Below are 19,510 nucleotides of genomic sequence, written 5' to 3'. Positions count from 1 at the left end.
CTTACTCATCACAGAAAATGAGTTTTGGCACATACCCTTGAAAGTCTAACAACAGGACTATGACCTCTTGAAGCAGGCATTTAATAATTTCTGAATGTTCAGTATTCACTGATGGTATAATCACTGAAATGTAACATTGCAGTGTGCTCCCCGAGGCAATCTTATAAACCCAGATAATTAATTGTGAATCGTGATTTTTGTTTCTACAGAGCTTCCTAACTAAAGGAGAATAACTCAATATTAGATGGGTTTTTCTATCATTTTAAATCCAGCAGAAAAACTGACGCTACTTTTCTTTTTTTCCTTTTGTGAGAGTAGAAGCACTTCTTGGCAGAGGTGGAATTTTGTAGTAGTTCATGGAACATAAAATTGGCAGGGACTTCAGAGAATTCTGCACCATGAATCTAAGCATTATTTGCCTAAACCCAGTTGTGTTTTATAAATATTAGGAAGCATTAAGAATATATATACTGTAGTGGAAAGTCAGAGGGCATCATTGAAAATTAAATATCACCACATTAAAGCAAGTGACTTCCCTGGTGGCTCAGATGGTAAAGTGTCTGTGTACAATGCGGGAGACCTGGGTTCGATCCCTGGGTGGGGAAGATCCTCTGGAGAAGGAAATGGCAACCCACTCCAGTACTCTTGCTTGGAAAAGCCCATGGACAGAGGAGCCTGGTAGGCTACAGTCCATGAGGTCGCAGAGTCGGACACGACTGAGCGACTTCACATACACATTAAAGCATGATACCCTTTGGCCCAGTCTAGAATATATGGACTGTATTTTGAGAGAAGTTAAAAGTTACACATTAAAATGAAATTTTTTAAAGTTTTGGATAAAGTCATGTGAGTTATAAAGAAAAATTAGGAAAGCTTAAAGTAGATGTCTCACACTTCGAAGTTTAGTGTAATAATGCCTCTGTACACATCTCTTAATGCTGCAAACACAAACACTGGCTGGGAGGCGTCGATCTCACATAAGATGATCTTAAGTAGGTTCTTTTGACAAGAGTGAAATGTGTCATTCACAGACCTCTTCCCACCCCAAAAGATTTTCTTTAGAATATATATGGAGAAGAACCAGCAATACTCAATCTGCTGGTATTGAATGGGGCAGAGTAAACTGATTCTATGAAATATGTATAAGAAAATACCTTTTTACTTCTCTCAGATCCCAAGATTGGCAGTGCCCACAATGTGTCTGTTTATCACACACACAAGCAGTATCACAGGTACTGCTTGCCCTCCCCTGCAGTAATCTCTAGGCAAGGGATGGGGGGCCTAACCTTGGTTTATGAGTGTTATGTTTTCTCTTATAAATTCAATTGATAAAGACATTTAAGATCAGATTTTTTTTAAACCAGAGAAATAGTTCACTGTTTCTTTCCTGAGCCTTTGAAGCATCTCCCAACTTTCAGTGGTTTTAAAATAAAAATATTGAGTAATGTCTATTTTTTAACTCTGGCCTATGTTATTCTTGAAATGGCAGTTTTTTATTCTCTGGACATTTTCTAAATGCCTGCTCATTTTATTTTTCTCTGCATTACCCATTTTGATCTAATGAACACTTTTAAATAACTCCTAATGAGAATGTGACTGTTGCTAAAAATGAAGGTAATAAACTTTACACAGTTCCTTGTTCTTTACAAGTGGAAAAGCATGAATATTTAGTGGATCTTTGCAAAAAGAAATAAAGTAACATAGGGCTACAGTGCTTGCTTTTACCTTCCCTAATTTTGTCTTTCAGCTCAAGGAAGATATTTTATTTGCCATCATTTTCTTTAATGTTGTACTTAGAACCATATTTTCATTAAGAATATGAATTTCCCACTCATGGGAAACTGTTTCAGTACTAAATTATAGATTGTTTTTTAACCCCACTGCCCTGCTTTTGCCAAATGCAGAAAATAGTATGAGAATTCATCTTCTAGTATTTACTTAAAACTAACCTTTTTATACTTACATTATACTGATTTCTGAAAAGCTTTTGTAGAAATCAATTTCAGACTATCACAGAGATTGAGTTTCTCGTCACTGCATGAATAGAGGAAGCATTATCTTTTAAGCTTTAGCCAATGAAATGTTTCTAACATCCTATAAATTTAATTTATAGCCCAGTCAATTGAGCAGCGACTGATGAAAATGGATCACACTGCAATCCACCCACATCTACTTGATATGAAAATTGGTCAAGGCAAATATGAGCAAGGATTTTTTCCAAAGTTACAGTCCGATGTCTTGGCAACGGGACCAACTAATAACAAGTAAGCATGTTCTTCATTTGAGTCGTTGATTGAAGGAGTGAATGAAGGGCACCAGTGCTCTGCACCTCCTATGGGGACTGCTAAACTATTAAACATTTTATCAATCATTACTTTTTCGAAAACCAAATTAATCCACTTGAAATATGAATTGACAATGAGTATTTGACTTTTAATTCCATCATGTAAGAAAAGCCAAAAGTAGAGATTTTTTTCTTGTTGAAGTAATGTGCACATAGGAATAGCTTAGTTTTAAATGTTTAAATATAATGCTAATACTGTCTAATGGAATTAGAAAAGTTACGCCTTCACAGTCTGTATTAGTTTCTAGGACTGCTGTAACAAAGTACTACAAACTTGGTGGCTTAAAATGACAAATTTATTCTTTCATAGTTCTGGAAGCTGGAAGTCCAAAATCAAAATGTTGGCAGTGCCATGCTCCTTCCAAGGCCTATAGGAGACGATCCTTTCTTGTGTTTTCCAAGTTCTGGTGGCCCCAGGCAGTATTTGGCTTATAGTAACATAACTCAGTCTCTGTCTGTACTTCACATGGCTACTATCCTTCTATGTCTATGTTCAAATGTCTCTCTTCTTATAAGGACACCAGTCATGTTGGATTAGGGCCCATCCTATTGGCCTCATCTTAACATCTGCAAAGACCTATTTCCAAATAAGATCAAATTCACAGTGTTGGGATTAAGATTTCAGCATTTATTTCAGAGAGACACAATTCAACCCATGACACCATTTTGTACTTCTAAGTATCAGATACAGAAATTATAAAACAACCAAAAATAAAGATAAACCCTATCATTCTTTATGGTAGATGATCCCATTCAGAAAATATTTGAATATGGTTAGAATGGAAAACACTTATTTGGGTTTAAGGGAATTCTTGATTTTAGGTGAATGCCTATATGTATGCTCAGTCCTGTCCGACTCTGCAACCGTGTGGACTGTAGCCCATTTTCATACCGTTCATGGGGTTCTCAAGGCAAGAGTACTGAAGTGGTTTGCCATTCCCTTCTCCAGTGGACCACATTTTGTCAGAACTCTCCACCATGACCCATCCGTCTTGGGTGGCCCTATAAGGCATGGCTCATAGTTTCATTGAGTTAGACAAGTCTGTGGTCCGTGTGATCAGATTGGTTAGTTTTCTGTGATTGTGATTTTCACTCTGTCTGCCCTCTGATGGAGAAGGATAAGAGGCTTATGGAAGCTTCCTGATGGGAGAGACTGATTGAGGGGGGAAACTGGGTCTTGTTCTGATGGGCGGGGCCATGCTCAGTAAATCTTTAATCCAATTTTTTGTTGATGGGTGGAACTATGTTCCCTCCCTGCTATTTGCTGCTACTGCTAAGTCGCTTCAGTCCTCTGACTCTGCGACCCCTTAGACGGCAGCCCACCAGGCTCCGCCATCCCTGGGATTCTCTAGGCGAGAACACTAGAGTGGGCTGCCATTTCTCCAATGCATCCAAACTGGGCTTCCCTGGTGGCTCAGAGGTTAAAGCGTCTGCCTGCAATGCAGGAGACCCAGGTTCAATCCCTGGGTTGGGAAGATCCCCTGGAGAAGGAAATGGCAACCCACTCCAATATTCTTGCCTGGAGAATCCCATGGAGGGAGGAGCCTGGTAGGCTACAGTCCACGGGTCGAAAAGAGTCAGACACGACTGAGCTACTTAAAAAAAAAAAAATGTGGTGGAAGTACTGAAGATAATGGTGACCTCCTTCAAAAGATCCCATGCATGTACTGCTATATTCAGTGCCCCCAACCCTGCAGCAGGCCACCATGACCCACGCCTCTGCTGGAGACTCCTGGAAACTCCCAGGCAAGTCTGGGTCAGTCTCCTGTGGGGTCACTGCTCCTTTCTCCTGGGTCCTAGTGCACACAAGGTTCTGTTTGTGCCCTCCAAGAGTCTGTTTCCAGTCCTGTAAGTTCTGGCAGCTCTATGGTAGGGTTAATGGCGACCTCCTCCAAGAGGGCTTATGCCATACCCAAGTATGCTGCACCCAGAGCCCCTGCCCCTGCGGCAGTCCACTGCAGACCCGTACTTCCACAGGATATACTCAAGTAGTTCTGTCTCGGTCTCTGTGGGATCTCTGGGTCCTGATGTGCACACAGTTTGCTTGAGCCCTCTAAGCATCTCTGGCGGGAATGGATCTGATTCTAAATGCAATCCGCCCCTCCTGCCATCTTGCTGGGTCTTCTCCTTCGCCCTGGACTTGGGGCGTCTCCTCACAGCCTCTACAGCTCCACGCAGCTGCCACTCCAGCACCCACAGTCCTGCTGGGGCTTCCCTGACCGTGGACCTCCTCACAGCCATCCCAGCGCCACACTAAAGCAAAAACAGCACCCACTTGTGGATGTACTTGGTGACAGAAGCAAAGTCTGATGCTGTAAAGAGCAGTATTGCATAGGAACCTGGAATGTTAGGTCCATGAATCAAAGCAAATTGGAAGTGGTCAAACAGGAGATGGCAAGAGTGAACATCGACATTTTAGGAATCAGTGAACTAAAATGGACTGGAATAGGTGAATTTAACTCAGATGACCATTACATCTACTACTGTGGATGAGAATCCCTTAGAAGAAATGGAGTAGCCATCATAGTCAATCAACAAAAGAGTCTGAAATGCAGTACTTTGATACAATCTCAAAAATGACAGAATCATCTCTGTTCATTTCCAAGGCAAACCATTCAATATCACAGTAATCCAAGTCTTTCCTCTGACCAGTAATGCTTAAGAAGCTGAGTTAAACAGTTCTGTGAAGACCTACAAGACCTTCTAGAACTATCACCCAAAAAAGATGTCCTTGTCATTATAGGGGACTGGAATGCAAAAGTAGGAAGTCAAGAAATACCTGGAGTAACAAGCAAATTTACCTTGGAGTACAGAATGAAGGAGGGCAAAGGCTGACAGAGTTTTGCCAAGAGAATGCACTGATCATAGCAAACACCCTCTTCCAACAACACAAGAGAAGACTCTGCTCATGGACATCACCATATGGTCAATACCGAAATCAGATTGATTATATTCTTTGCAGCCAAGATGGAGAAGCTCTATATAGTCAGCAAAAACAAGACCGGGAGCTAACTGTGGCTCAGATCATGAACTCCTTATTGCCAAATTCAGGCTTAAATTGAAGAAAGTAGGGAAAACCACTAGACCATTCAGGTATGACCTGAGTTAAATCCCTTACAATTTTACAGTGGAAGTGACAAATAGATTCAAGGGATTAGATCTGATATACAGAGTGCCTGAAGAACTATGGATGGAGGTTTGTGACATTGTACAGGAGACAGGAATCAAGACCATCCCCAAGAAAAAGAAATGTAAAAAGCAAAATGGCTCTGAGGAGGCCTTACAGATAGCTGTGCAAAGAATAGAAGTGAAAAGCAAAGGAGAAAAGGAAAGACATTCCCATTTGAATGCAGAGTTCCAAAGAATAGCAAGGAGAGCTAAGAAAGCCTTCCTCAGCAATCAATGCAAAGAAATAGAGGAAAACAATAGAATGGAAAGACTAGAGATCTCTTCAAGAAAATTAGAGATACCAAGGGAACATTTCATGCAAAGATGAGCACAACAAAGGACAAATGGTATGGACCTAACAGAAGCAGACAATATTAAGAAGAGGTGGCAAGAATACACAGAAGAACTATATGAAAAAGATCTTCACGACCCAGATAATCATGATGGTATGATTACTCACCTAGAGCCAGACATCCTGGAATGTGAAGTCAAGTGGTCCTTAGAAAGCATCACTATGAACAAATCTAGTGGAGGTGATGGAATTCCAGCTGAGTATTTCAAATCCTAAAAGATGATGCTGCAAAAGTGCTGCACTCAACATGCCTGCAAATTTGGAAAACTCAGCAGTGGCCACAGGACTGGAAAAGGTCAGTTTTCATTCCAGTCCCAAAGAAAGGCAATGCCAAATACTGCTCAAACTATCACATGATTGCACTCATCTCACACACTAGTAAAGTAATGCTCAAAATTCTCCAAGCCAGGCTTCAACAGTACATGAACCGTGAGCTTCCAGATGTTCAGGCTGGATTTAGAAAAGGCAGAGGAACCAGAGATCAAATTGCCAGCATCCGTTGGATCATCAAAAAAGCAAGAGAGTTCCAGAAAAACATCTATTTCTGCTTTATTGACTATGCCAAAGCCTTTGACTGTGTGGATCAAAACAAACTGTGGGAAATTCTGAAAGAGATGGGAATACCAGACCACTTGACCGGCCTCTTGAGAAATCTGTGTGCAGGTCAGGAAGCAACAGTTAGAACTGAACTTGGAATAGCAGACTGGTTCCAAATAGGGAAAGGAATGCATCAAGGCTGTATATTGTCACCCTGCTAATTTAACTTATATGCAGAGTACATCATGAGAAATGCTGGGCTGGATGAAGCATAAGCTGGAATTAGGATTGCCAGGAGAAATATCAATGACCTCAGATATGCAGATAACACGAGCCTTATGGCAGAAAGTGAAGAACTAAACAGCCTCTTGATGAAAGTGAAAGAGGAGAGTGAATGAGTTGGCTTAAAACTCAACATTCAGAAAGCTAAGATCGTGGCCTCTAGGCCCATCACTTCATGGCAAAAAGATGGGGAAACAACAGAAAGAGTGAGAGACTTTATTTTGGGGTCTCCAAAATCACTGCAGATGGTGTCTGCAGCAATGAAATTAAAAGATGCTTGCTCCTTGGAAGAACAGTTATGGCCAACCTAGACAGCGTATTAAAAAGCAGAGACATTACTTTGCCAACAAAGGCCCATCTAGTCAAAGCTATGGTTTTTCCAGTGGTCATGTATGGATGTGAGAGTTGGCCTATAAAGAAAGCTGAGTGCCGATGAATTGATGCTTTTGAACTGTGGTGTTGGAGAAGACTTGAGAGTCCACTGGACTGCAAGGAGAGCCAACCAGTCCATCCTAAAGGAAATCAGGCCTGAATATTCCTTGGAAGGACTGATGCTGAAGCTGAAACTCCAATACTTTGACCATCTGATGGGAAGAACTGACTCATTTAAAAAGACTCCGATGCTGGGAAAGATTGAGGGCGGGAGGAGAAGGGGATGACAGAGGATGAGATGGTTGGATGGTATCACTGACTCAATGGACATGAGTTTGAGTAAACTTTGGGAGTTGGTGATGGACAGGGTGGCCTGGTGTGTTTCAATTCATGGGGTCTCAAAGAGTCGGATCCGATTGAGCGACCGAACTGTACTGAACTGGACTGTAGCCCACCAGCCTCCTCTGTCCATGGGATTTCCTAGGCAAGAATGCTGGTGGGTTGCCATTTCCTTTTCCAAGGGATCTCCCCAGACCGGGGATCAAACCTGAGTCTTCTGCTTTGGCAAGAGGTGAATACAGGTGTGTAATAAAGGAGTATTTTATAAGAAGAGAACTCAAAGACTAGTAATGGGGAATATGTTAAGTTAGAAAGAAGGTTTTGAATTGGAAATCGGCAGTTTTGAAATTTAGTTCATTCCTGACCACTTAGGATTCTCGGACAGTTGCCTCTTGGAATCATTTGCCTCTTTTCTGATCTGAAAACACACTAACATTCTATAACATCTGTGATTTTCTTAAAGAGGCTCAGAGAAGGAAAGGGAAAAGCCAAGTAGTGGCAAAGAAATGGTAAAAGACTGTGATAGAGAGTGGGTGCACAAAATGGAGTGGCATTGAGCCACCAGAATTGTCAGAAGGCAGGTAGAGAATCAGTGAGGAGAATAAAACAGGTGGAATTATGCCTTTTAACCTAAGTGACCTAAAATAAATATTGATAATACTGTGCAGGTTCTTGAAAAATGGCTAAAAAGTGTGATGTCTCTATCTTTAGATGATCTGCTGAGCTATTTGTTGGAGAAGTTTTGGTACTTACCTTTTTATTTCCCATGATGCTTGTCAGGATTTTATTGTCAGGAAAAAAATGAAACCTTGTAAATTATCACATGTGACAGTAATGCTTGGTTTAATTTACTGAATACTATCTAAGCTAAGTATTGTGCTGTTGGAGTTTCTTGGGGTGCATATATGTGATAATATTTGTAGATCCTTGTGTTTGTATAGTTACTGTCCTATTTTTAATAACCTGAAGGGAATGAAATCCTTACCATTTTCTCAGCTAAAGGTGTTCCATTAAATACGTTTCTGAAATGTGTCAAATTATTGATTATTTTAGGTTTACGTGTGAGAAAACTATGGTGATAGCAAACACATCAAAGGACGAAAGAGGGTGTGTATGAATTAAGAAAGGCTTCCCTGGTGAAAGAGAAAGTGGCTCAGTCGTGTCCAACTCTTTGCAACCCCATGGACTGTTCAGTCCATGCAGTTCTCAAGGCCAGAATACTGGAGTGGATAGCCTTTCTCCTCTCCAGGGGATCTTCCCAACCCAGAGGTTGAACCCAGGTCTCCCCCATTGTAGGCGGATTCTTTACCAGCTGAGCAACAAGAGAAGCCCAAGAATACTGGAGTGGGTAGCCTATCCCTTCTCCAGCGGATCTTTCCAACCCAGGAATCAAACCACAGTCTCCTGCATTGCAGGCAGATTCTACCAACTGAGCTACCAGGGAAGCCCCATCGGTCAAGAATCTACCTGCCAATACAGGAGACAAAAGTTCCGTCCCTGGATCAGGAATATCCCCTGGAGTAGGAAATGGCAACCCTCTCCAGTATTCTTGCCTAAGAAATCCCATGGACAGAGGAGCCTGGCAGGCTAAATCCATAGGATTGCAGAGTCAGGCACAGGAACTTTGCCAGTGGTCCAGTAGTTAAGACTCTCTCTTCCAATGCAAAGAGTCAGACACAACTTAGTGACTAAGCAACAACAACAATGAATTAAGGCAAACAGTCACAATACTGTATACATCGCCATTTCCTTTGCTTTCAGAGTATAGTACAGGCACACCTGATACTGTGATTTTGGTTCCAGATCACCACAGTATAGTGAATATCACAATAAAGCAAGAAGTTTTCAGGTTGCCAGTGCATATGTTTACACTATGCTGTTGACTATTAAGTGTACAATAGCATTATGTCTAAAAAAACAATATAGGTACCTTAATTTAAAATACTACTAAAAAATGCCTATGATCCTCTGACAGCACAGGTTGCCACTAACTTTCAATTTGTATAAAATGCAGTATCTTCAAAGTGCAATGAAATGAGGTATGCTTGTATTTATCATTATAATAATCCACCTCCTTTCAGATCTCAGTCAAAAAATTTGGAAATTTTCATCATTGCTTTACTTAATTATCCTTCTTTGTAGCCCCCCTTTTCCCCCTGCTTTCAAAAGCAGTGCCTTTCCTGCCAGTGGAGCCTTCTCCATGCCAAGAGAGTGTTAGTTGTGGCGATAATGCTGATAATAGCTAGTATTATTAAGCTGGTCTGCACTAGCTTCTTTGCTGACTGCATTAAGTATATTAGTTCTTTGATCCTTATTATAAGCATATCCCTACATATAAACCTATATTGTTTTACCCATTTTATGATGGTGACTCAGAGATGATCAACAAGTCACTTCAGGATCACACAGCTAGGAAGTGGTGAAACTAGGACTCAAACTTAGGTCTACTAATTCAGAGCCCAAGCACTTAACCATTGTACTATATATACCTGACTCTGTCACTCTCATACAAAGGGGATGTGTGCCTTTTGTTGCTTCTGAGCTGGATGTTTTACTTTGGTAGCCCCCTAAGAAATTTGGAATATCCTAAAATACTGAATGTAAGAGAGTTCAGCAACAGCCTGTCATACCAATCTGATGAGGTCTCATATGCCTCAGCCCTGCCTCACCCTGGGCTCTGTGAAGAGGGGTAGACCCAAAAGAAGATAGGATAGTGTCCTCGGAAACAGGGTACATTCTCAGGTGCCATCTTGCTTCATGAAGAGTTTCATGAAGCAAAGATTGAGATCAAAGAGCCTAACCCTGAAACAGTGTCATCATTATATGTTGGTAAGTGTACTAGCTTGGATTAGTAGCAGAGTTAGGATTAGAACCCGGGTTTCCTTATTACTGGCACCATGTTCATGATGTCTAATTCATAAGAACTGTGGGAAGGTCTGGAAAATCTTCAGTACCAGCGTTCTTTTACATATTTGGAAAAAGAATACTATGCAGTAAAGTGAAGTGTGGATTTTTAAAAAGCTTTATTTGATTGAACTCTGTTATTTAAGTAGGTTGCTTCAACTCTAATGAAGACAGTGAAAGAGGATGATTCACTAGAAAGGTGGAAAAGTTGTATGTTCAGAATGAAATCTTCCTTTCCTGTAGAAATGCAAATGTTTATACTAAAGTCTTGGGGAGGAAGGTTGCAGAGAGAATTAATACGCTGCTTATGAGATGGAAGTAAATAGCTCATGACTAAAAATTTTACTCACTTACTTACCTTAGTTAATTTGCAGAGTTTCACCCTCCAGTGAAGAGTTATCCTTGCTTTTATAAACACTGAATTTGAAATGCACTAAGACATGTTGACTGTTATGGGGATTCAGACTTTCCAAATCATTGTACTAGATACAGTATTTTATTTTTCACAAGTGGATGACAAAGTCATCAGTTCATTCATTTTCTCTCATGGTTATAAATTATCCTAATTTTTTGAATCAGTTTGACATGGGCAGACTATTAATTTTTATTAATTATTTTTAACAATTAAAATAATTTTTAATTTTTATTTCCTTTGGATAGCATTAGAGTGCTCCTTCATTCATTTGGAAAATATTTATGGAACCCATACTATATATGAGACACTGTCCTGTTCATTGGGACTTTAGCAATGAACAAAATAACAAAAATCCCTGCTTTCAGCATGAGGAAGCAAACAAGGAACTTATTAATATGTAAAATAAATAACCTGTCAGAAAGTGATAAGGTTTGTGAAGAAAAATAAAGTAGGGAAAGGAAGGGAGGAGTGCTGAGGAGGAAAGATTTCAATTTTAAAATCTTCCTGCCATATTTTATTGCTTTTAATCTTACATATAATCTCAAATTTTCCCATTTCCACACAGAGCCTCAAGAATTACATTTTTAACTGAGTTGTAGTCTGAAAGCATTACATTTTCACCTAGATTGTAGTCTGAAAGAGAATAGATCTCAGAATTAGTTACAGGGTAAAGGGATTTATAACCATGACTATGCAAATGATTGATCAACTGTTCAAATTCCATAAGCTACTTACAAAACAAAAACAAATAAGCAGTCTAGTATTTCCGCAAATGTACTCTTCTTTGGTAAAATTATACTTACCAAATGAGGTTTAATAATGTAAAGAATAAATTATTTAACAAGATGAGAAATGTGTGGACTTCATAGTAATTTTTTAAAGCAGATGCCCATTTCCCTGTTTTGAAAAGAAAATTAAACTGGGCATTTTGTCTCAAAGAATGAGATAGTTATATCCTGAGAGTTAATATTTATCCTTGTCTTTTGTGCTTTTCCAGTTTGCCTACCAGGAGAAATGTTCAGCCATGTGTATTTTGTGCCTTCCTTTATTCATTATAAGTTCATTAGCTGGTGTTTATAATCCACCTCATATTTTTACTATTTGTTTAGTAACCCTAATTTTTTAATTTGAGGAAATTTTGCTACCATACATGACAGGGTTTTTTTTTTGTTACAGGGCTGTTTCCAAGGCCTCCAGGTCTTTATATATTGTGTTACTTATATTTTACTCTTTCTCTTCATTACATAAATTCATCAGCTAGTATTTATATTTTGCTTCCAAGTTCTTAAAAAAAAAAATTCATGACCCTTGTTGAAGAGGGTACCTTTATTTAAGGTATAGAGACCGCTGCAGTGGAGTCTTGCGGTGGAGAGGGAGATTGGAGGCTTCTCTGAATACTGCATGGACACTTGGGAATTCATCACCAAGGAGCAGAGTGGGATCAGTGAGTAGGAAGTTACCAAGAGGGAACATCAGGGGTAAAGGGGGATTCTGAGTGAGCTGACCTAATAGGATTCTTGTTGAAGACAGACATGAGTGATTAGACATCACCTGGGGGATGGTGGAGAATTCAGAACTTGATCGGATGTCCAGAATGATCATATAATGAGAGGGGAAATGGTTTCTGCTAAGCTGACTTAGCAAGTTTCTTACTAAAACTGGATTTTACAAAGAAATGCATAGATAGGCTTAGGAGAAGGTCCAGGGGTCTGACTGAAGTTTGATCAAGCAGAGGATCTTTTTAAGTGTCTTGATATGCTTTTTTTTCCTGAATCTTCCTTTTCGGTATCCTTTTTACAGTCTTATACAGTCTTACATTGATCTTTTGCTTTAGGGACATTTCTAAGGATTCTACTTCAAAGATCTGTCACTAGCTCTTTGCATTTTTTTCTCAATATAAACCTATTCTTTTTAAAAAAAAAACAAAAAACTATTTTAAGAGGGGCTACTTTACTTTGCTACCATTTTTATCATAATTATTCAGTGTTCCTCTAAATAGCAGACTGAAATGAGATGATTCATCAGTTTGAAACCAAAGGCATGCATAAATTATTTAAAGAGCAACAAAAGAAGCAGCACTCTGATTTTAAGCTTTTTGTAAATTGGATACTGTATTAATAATACATTTTAAATCATCAGTTGTCGGTCATGCAGTGTGACTTGCTGGATGACAAAAGTATAAATTCACATCTTGTGTATAGCTCCGTGCTCTCAGGGGTTTATCAAGAGTAAATAGTTCTAGAATAGTGCAATGAATGCAGTCATGGGCATGATAAATCAAGAGCTGAAAAGTCTTTTTAAATAATTTGATATATGAAGAAAACATACACTATTTGACATAAATTGTAGCAGTATTTTTTTGGATCTGTCTCCTAAAGGAAATGAAAGCAAAGATAAATAAATGAGACCTAATTAAACTTAAAATTTTTTGCATAGCAAAGGGAGCCATCAAGAAAAACAAAAGACAGCCTACTGAATGGGAGAAAATATTTGCAAATGATATGACTGATAAGGGATTAATATCCAGCCTAAATAAATGGCTCATCTAATTTAACATAAAAAAAAAAAAATTAAAAATGAGCAGAAAGTCTGGATAGAAATTTTTGAAAAGAAGACATACACAAATGGCCAACAGGCACAGGAAAAGATGCTCAACATCATTAATCATCAGAAAAGTGTAAGTTAAAACCACAATGAAATAACATCTCATGCATACGTCACTCAGTCGTGTCAAACTCTTGTGACCCCATGGACTGCAGCCCACCAGGCTCCTCTGTCCATGGGGATTCTCCAGGCAAGAATACTGGAGTGGGTTGCCATGCCTCCCTCCAGGGTTTCCTCCCAACCCGGGTCTCCTGCACTACAGGCGGATTCTTTACTGTCTGAGCCAGCAGAGAAGCCCAAGAATACTGGAGTAGGTAGCCTATCCCTGCTCCAAGGTGTCTTCCCAACACAGGAATCAAACCATGGTCTCCTGCTGGGGTCTCCTGCATTGCAGGTGGGCTCTTCATGAGCTGGGCTACCAGGGAAGCCCCAAATACCACCTCACACTTGTCAAAATGGCTATCATCAAAAAGACCACAAATAACAAATGTTGGTGAATAAATGGAGAAAAGAGAACCCTTGTACACTGTTGGTGGGAATATAAATCAGAGAGGTCACTATGGAAAACAGTACGGGTGTTTCTCTAAAAACTAAAAGCTATTTTATAGTTCTATTGCCATATTTTATAGTAGTTCTATTTCTGGGTATTTATCTGGAAAAAAAACAGAAAAGGCTAATTCGAAAAGATACATACACCCCAGTATTCATAGAAGCATTGTTTATAATTGGCAAGATATGGAAGCACCCTTAGTATCTTTCAATAAATGAATGGATAGAGAAGATGCGATATCTGTACATATACACAAGGGAGTAATACTCAGCCATAAAAAAAGAATGAAATTTTGCCATCTGCAACAACATGGATGGACTTGAAATAAGTACAAGAAATAAGTCAGAGAAAGACAAATACTGTATAATATCACTTATATGTGGAATCTAAAAAGTAAGACAAATTAGTGAACATGAAACAGGAACAGATTCACAGATACAGAGAACAAACTAATGATTATCAGTGGGGAGAGGGAAGGGGAGGGAGACACAAGATAGGAAATTAAGGTAGAAGATTAATCTAAGGTAGGAGATAGGGTAGGAGATTAAGAAGTACGAACTACTATGTATGAAATAAATATACTACAAGGATATAGAAGAATGTAGGGAAGACCACTTGGCCATTCAGGTATGACCTAAATCAAATCCCTTATAATTATACAGTGGAAATGACAAATAGATTCAAGGGATTAGATCTGATAGAGGGCCTGAACACCTATGGACAGAAATTTGTAACATTGTACAGGAGGCAGTGATCAAAACCATCCCCAAGAAAAATGCAGAAAGGCAAAATGATTGTCATAAGGCAAAGGAGGCCTTACGAATAGCTGAGAAAAGAAGAGAAGCAAAAGGCAAATGAGAAAAGGAAAGATATAACCATATGAATGCAGAGTTCCAGAGAATAGCAATGAGAGATAAGAAAGCCTTTTTAAGTGAACAATGAAAAGAAATAGAGGAAATCAACAGAGTGGGAAATACTGGCGATCTCTTCAAGAAAATTAGAGGTACCAAGAGAACATTTCATGCAAAGATAGTCTCAATAAAGGGCAGAAATGGTATGGACCTAACAGAAGGAGAAGATATTAAGAAGAGATGGCAAGAATGCACAGAAGAACTATACAAAAAAGATCTTCTTGACCCAGATAATCACGATAGAGTGATCAGTCACCTAGAACCAGACATCCTGGAGTGGGCCTTAGAAAGTATCACTATGAACAAAGCTAGTGAAGGTAATGGAATTTCAGCTGAGCTATTTCAAATCCTAAAAGATGATGCTGTGAAAGTGCTACAGTCAATTTGCCAGCAAATTTGGAAAACAACAGTGGCCACGGGACTGGAAAAGGTAAGTTTTCATTTCAGTCCCAAAGAAGGGCAATGCCAAAGAACATTCAAATTACCACACAATTGTACTCAAAATTGTACTGCACAATTGAATTCAAAATTGTACCGCACAATTTTACATGCTAGCAAAATAATGCTAAAAGTCCTTCATGCTAGGCTTCAGCAGCATGTGAACTTACAGATGTACAAGCTGGATTTACAAAAGGCAGAGGAACGAGAGATCATATTGCCGACATCCATTGGATCATAGAAAAAGCTAGAGAATTTCAGAAAAATATATGCTTCATTGACTACACAAAGCCTTTGACTGTGTAGATCAGAACAAACTGGAAAATTCTTCAAGATATGAGAATACCAGACCACTTTCAATGGACTGTTTCCAAATTGGGAAAGGAGTATTTCAAGGCTATATATTGTCACCCTGTTTATTTAACTTACATGTAGAGTACATCATGTGAAATGCCAGACTGGATGAAGCACAAGCTGGAATCAAGATTTCCAGGAGAAATAATCAATAACCTTATATATGCAGATGACACCACCCTTATGGCAAAAAGCAAAGAGGAACTAAAAAGCCTCTTGATGAAGGTGAAAGAGAGTAAAAAAGCTGGCTTAAAGCTCAACATTCAAAAAAACAAAAAGACCATGGCATCCAGTTCCATCACTTCACGGCAAATAGATGGGGAAACAATGAAAACAGTGACAGATTTTATTTTCTTGGACTCCAAAATTACTGCAGATGGTAACTGCAGCCATGAAATTAAAGGATACTTGCTCCTTGGAAGAAAAACAGTGACAAACCTAGACAGTATATTAAAAAGCAGAGACATTACTTTGCCTACAAAGGTCTGTATAGTCAACACTAGGGTTTTTCCAGTAGTCATATATGGATGTAAGAGTTGGACAGTAAAAAAGGTTGAGTGCTGAAGGATTGATGCCTTCAAATTGTGGAGAAAACTCTTGAGAGTCCCTTGGACAGCAGGGAGATCAAACCAGTCAATCCTAAAGGAAATCAACCCTGAATATTCATTGGAAGGACTAATGCTAAAGCTGACAGTCCAGTACTCTGGCTTCCTCATGCAAAGAGGACTCATTGGAGAAGATCCTGATGCTGGGAAAGATTAAAGGTAGGGGGAGAAGGGGACAACAGAGGACAAGATGGTTGGATGGCACCACTGACTCAATGACATGGGTTTGGGCAAACTCCAGGAGATAGAGGAGGACAGGGAAGCCTAGCAGGCTGCAGTCCATGGAGTTGCAAAGAGTCAGACACTACTGAGCAACTGAACAACAGTAACAACAAGGATATATCATACAGCCCAAGAAATGCAGCCAATACTTTATAATAACTGTAAATGAGGTATAACTTTAAAAAATTGTGAATACTTTGTTGTATACTGAAACTTACACTGTATATCAGCTATACTTCAGTTAAAAATTAATTGAAAATAAAAAGAAAACCACCTATAATGCCATCACCACAAAATGTTAACTTTTGGTATTATGCCCTTCCATTGTATGGATCCTTGTGTGCATGTCCATACTTGTTTTGCTAATTAGAAAATTACTTACACAGCTTTGTATCCAGCTTTTTCATTCATTATTGTATCATGACCACTGTCCCATATTATTGATATTCCTGAAAGTGAAAGTCTTAGTCGCTCAGTTGTGTCCAACTCTTTGCGACCCCATGGGCAGTAGTAGCCCACCAGGCTCCTCTGTCAGTGGCATTTTCCGGGCAAGAATACTGGAGTGGGTAGCCATTCCCTTCTCTAGGGGATCTTCCCTACCCAGGAATCAAACCCAAGTCTCCTGCATTGGAGGCAGATTCTTCACCATCTGAGCCACCCTGGAAGCCCCATTGATATTCCTGGTAACTTAATTTTTTTTAATGACTTTCATTATAAAGGTCTTTCATTATATCACCCCCTACTGTTGAACATTTAGGTTGCATTGAGCCATGAAATTAAAAGACGCTTGCTCCTTGGAAGAAAAGCTATGACCAACCTGGACAGCATATTAAAAAGCAGAGACATCACTTTGCTGACAAAAGACCCTTTCGTCTAGTCAAAGCTGTGGTTTTTCCGGTAGTCATGTATAGATGTGAGAGTTGGACTATAAAGAAAGCTGAGCCCCGAAGAATTGATGCTTTTGAACTGTGTTGTTAGAGAAGACTCTTATGAGAGTCTCTTGGACTGCAAGGAGATCCAACCAGTCAATCCTAAAGGAAATCAGGCCTGAATATTCATTGGAAGGGCTGATGTGGAAGCTGAAACTCCAATAGTTTGGCCACCTGATGCAAACAAAGAACTGACTCATTGGAAAAGACCCTGATGCTGGGAAAGATTGAAGGTGGAAGGAGAGGAGACGATAGAGGATGAGATGGTTGGATAGCATCACCGACTCGATGGACATGAGTTTGAGCAAGCTCCAGGAGTTGTTGATGGCCAGGGAAGCCTGGCGTGCTGCAGTTCATGGGGTCGCAAAGAGTCGTACACAACTGAGCAACTGAACTGAATTGAGCATGTTTACTTGATCTGAGTAACCGTTGGTTGTAAGATCTGCTATTAATTCAAAAGGTTTTTGGAAAAATTATGCTTTAAACTTGTATATGACGTAGAAGATTCATCCTAGTTTCAGAAACTTTTATTTTTTTTTAATATTTATTTATTTGGCTGTGCTGGGCCTTAGTTGCAGCATGTGGGATCTAGTTCCTTGACCAGGGATCAAACCCAGGACCCCTGCACTGGGAGCTCAGAGTCTTAGCCACTGGACCACCAGGGAAGTCCCCTCAGAAATGTTTAAAAGCCAAAATGTAAGTCTTGTGTGTGTAGTCACTCAGTCATGTCCAACTCTTTTGCTGACCGTAGCCTGCCAGGCTCCTTAGTCCATGGGGTTCTCCAGGCAAGAATATTGGAGTGGGTTGCCATTCCTTTCTCCAAGGTATCTTCCCAAGCCAGGAATTAAGCCCTCGTCTCCTGTTTCCTACATTACAGGCAGATTATTTATCCACTGAGCCATTGGGGAAGCCCCAAGTGTGAGTCACTAACTTACTCAAAATGTGAGTCTTAGAATAAAGGAAACTCAGAATTCATTATTGCATATATGCTGTGATGAACATCTGTAAACCTAAATATTAGACTGTGTCTCTGATTAAATTTATTTAGGGTGTATTTATAGAAGGAACAGGTGATGTAGTTGACTCTGCAGATAAAATGGCTTACAGAAATGATATTGACCCTTCAAGCATTTATAGCAGAGAGGATTATATAGAAAATAGAGTTAAGTTATTATAAAACACTGTGATAAAAGCTATAATTGGAGAATAGGAGAGGGATAGCTAATTTAAATTTGGAGGAATCATAGAACACTTTCTATGTAGCATCTAAAGCTGTCTGAGAGATGAATAGAAGGGAAGAAAACTTAATCTTCCAAAGCTCAAATGTGAGAGATCTTACCCCATTGGGATCACTGAGATACTTGAAGACATCTGGAGGTTTAAGGTAGAAGGATCAGCAGAAAGTGTAAGTAAGCTAAGAATGGAATTACAGCCATTGGATTGGCAGTTAGGGCTATAAATGGCTTCATCAAGATCATTTTCAGGAAAAGAAGCTGATTTGAGATGAGCAGTAGATCCGAAGATAATTAAGCAGAGACCTTACATGTAAACTTTTCTTAATGTTTACATGAAAGAGCAAATAAACAGATTGAAATGTAGTGTCAGAGAGACCAGCATACTTGTACGCTAAAGGGCAATACTCATTTGAGAGAAAAAAAATTGGAGATATGGCACATGATATTTCTAATGGAGAAGATTGGAGTAGGCAAGAGAGGACTGGTCAGGGATCCTGGTGGAAGAAAGTTTTGAGCTGTGGCCAGTATATATTACACTTTGGGATTAGGAGAAAGATGAATGGGGGGTGGGTCTGTATGTGTGTATCAGTGAAGTAGAGAGCAGCAGGAAGGAGGCAAGGCTGGGTCATCAACTTGAGTAGAGGCACTTGAGGATAAAGGGAAAGGTTTGGTAACAGTCTTTTAAGAGAAATGGAGAACAGTGTGGAGACTCCTTAAAAAACTGGAAATAGAACTGCCATATGACCCAGCAATCCCACTCCTGGGCATACACACTGAGGAAACTAGATCTGAAAGAGACACGTGCACCCCAGTGTTGATCACAGCACTGTTTATAATTGCCAGGACAGGGAAGCAACCTAGATGCCCATCAGCAGACGAATGGATAAGGAAGCTATGGTACATGTACACAATGGAACATTACTCAGCCATTAAAAAGAATTCATTTGAA

At 39.6% G+C, this 19,510-nt stretch overlaps 1 protein-coding gene and 1 non-coding gene across 8 annotated transcripts in view; both read left to right on the top strand.

Moving 5' to 3' along the window:
• Window positions 1-19,510, top strand: part of DENND5B (DENN domain containing 5B) — a 213,413-nt gene that overhangs the window by 142,954 nt on the left and 50,949 nt on the right. For all 7 annotated transcript variants that reach the window (XM_043439977.1, XM_043439981.1, XM_043439976.1 and 4 more), the window contains one exon: window positions 2,114-2,264. In XM_043439977.1, coding sequence (XP_043295912.1) covers window positions 2,114-2,264 — 151 coding nt within the window. The remainder of the gene's footprint in view (window positions 1-2,113; window positions 2,265-19,510) is intronic.
• TRNAC-GCA lies at window positions 3,748-3,819 on the top strand. The gene has a single exon. It is a non-coding gene; the product is annotated as a tRNA-Cys (tRNA).

Source organism: Cervus canadensis, chromosome 21 (genome assembly GCF_019320065.1).
Source record: "Cervus canadensis isolate Bull #8, Minnesota chromosome 21, ASM1932006v1, whole genome shotgun sequence".
NCBI classification, from domain to species: Eukaryota; Metazoa; Chordata; class Mammalia; order Artiodactyla; family Cervidae; genus Cervus; species Cervus canadensis.
The sequence above is the reverse complement of the archived record's forward strand: the minus strand, read 5'-3'. Positions and strand labels throughout refer to the sequence as shown.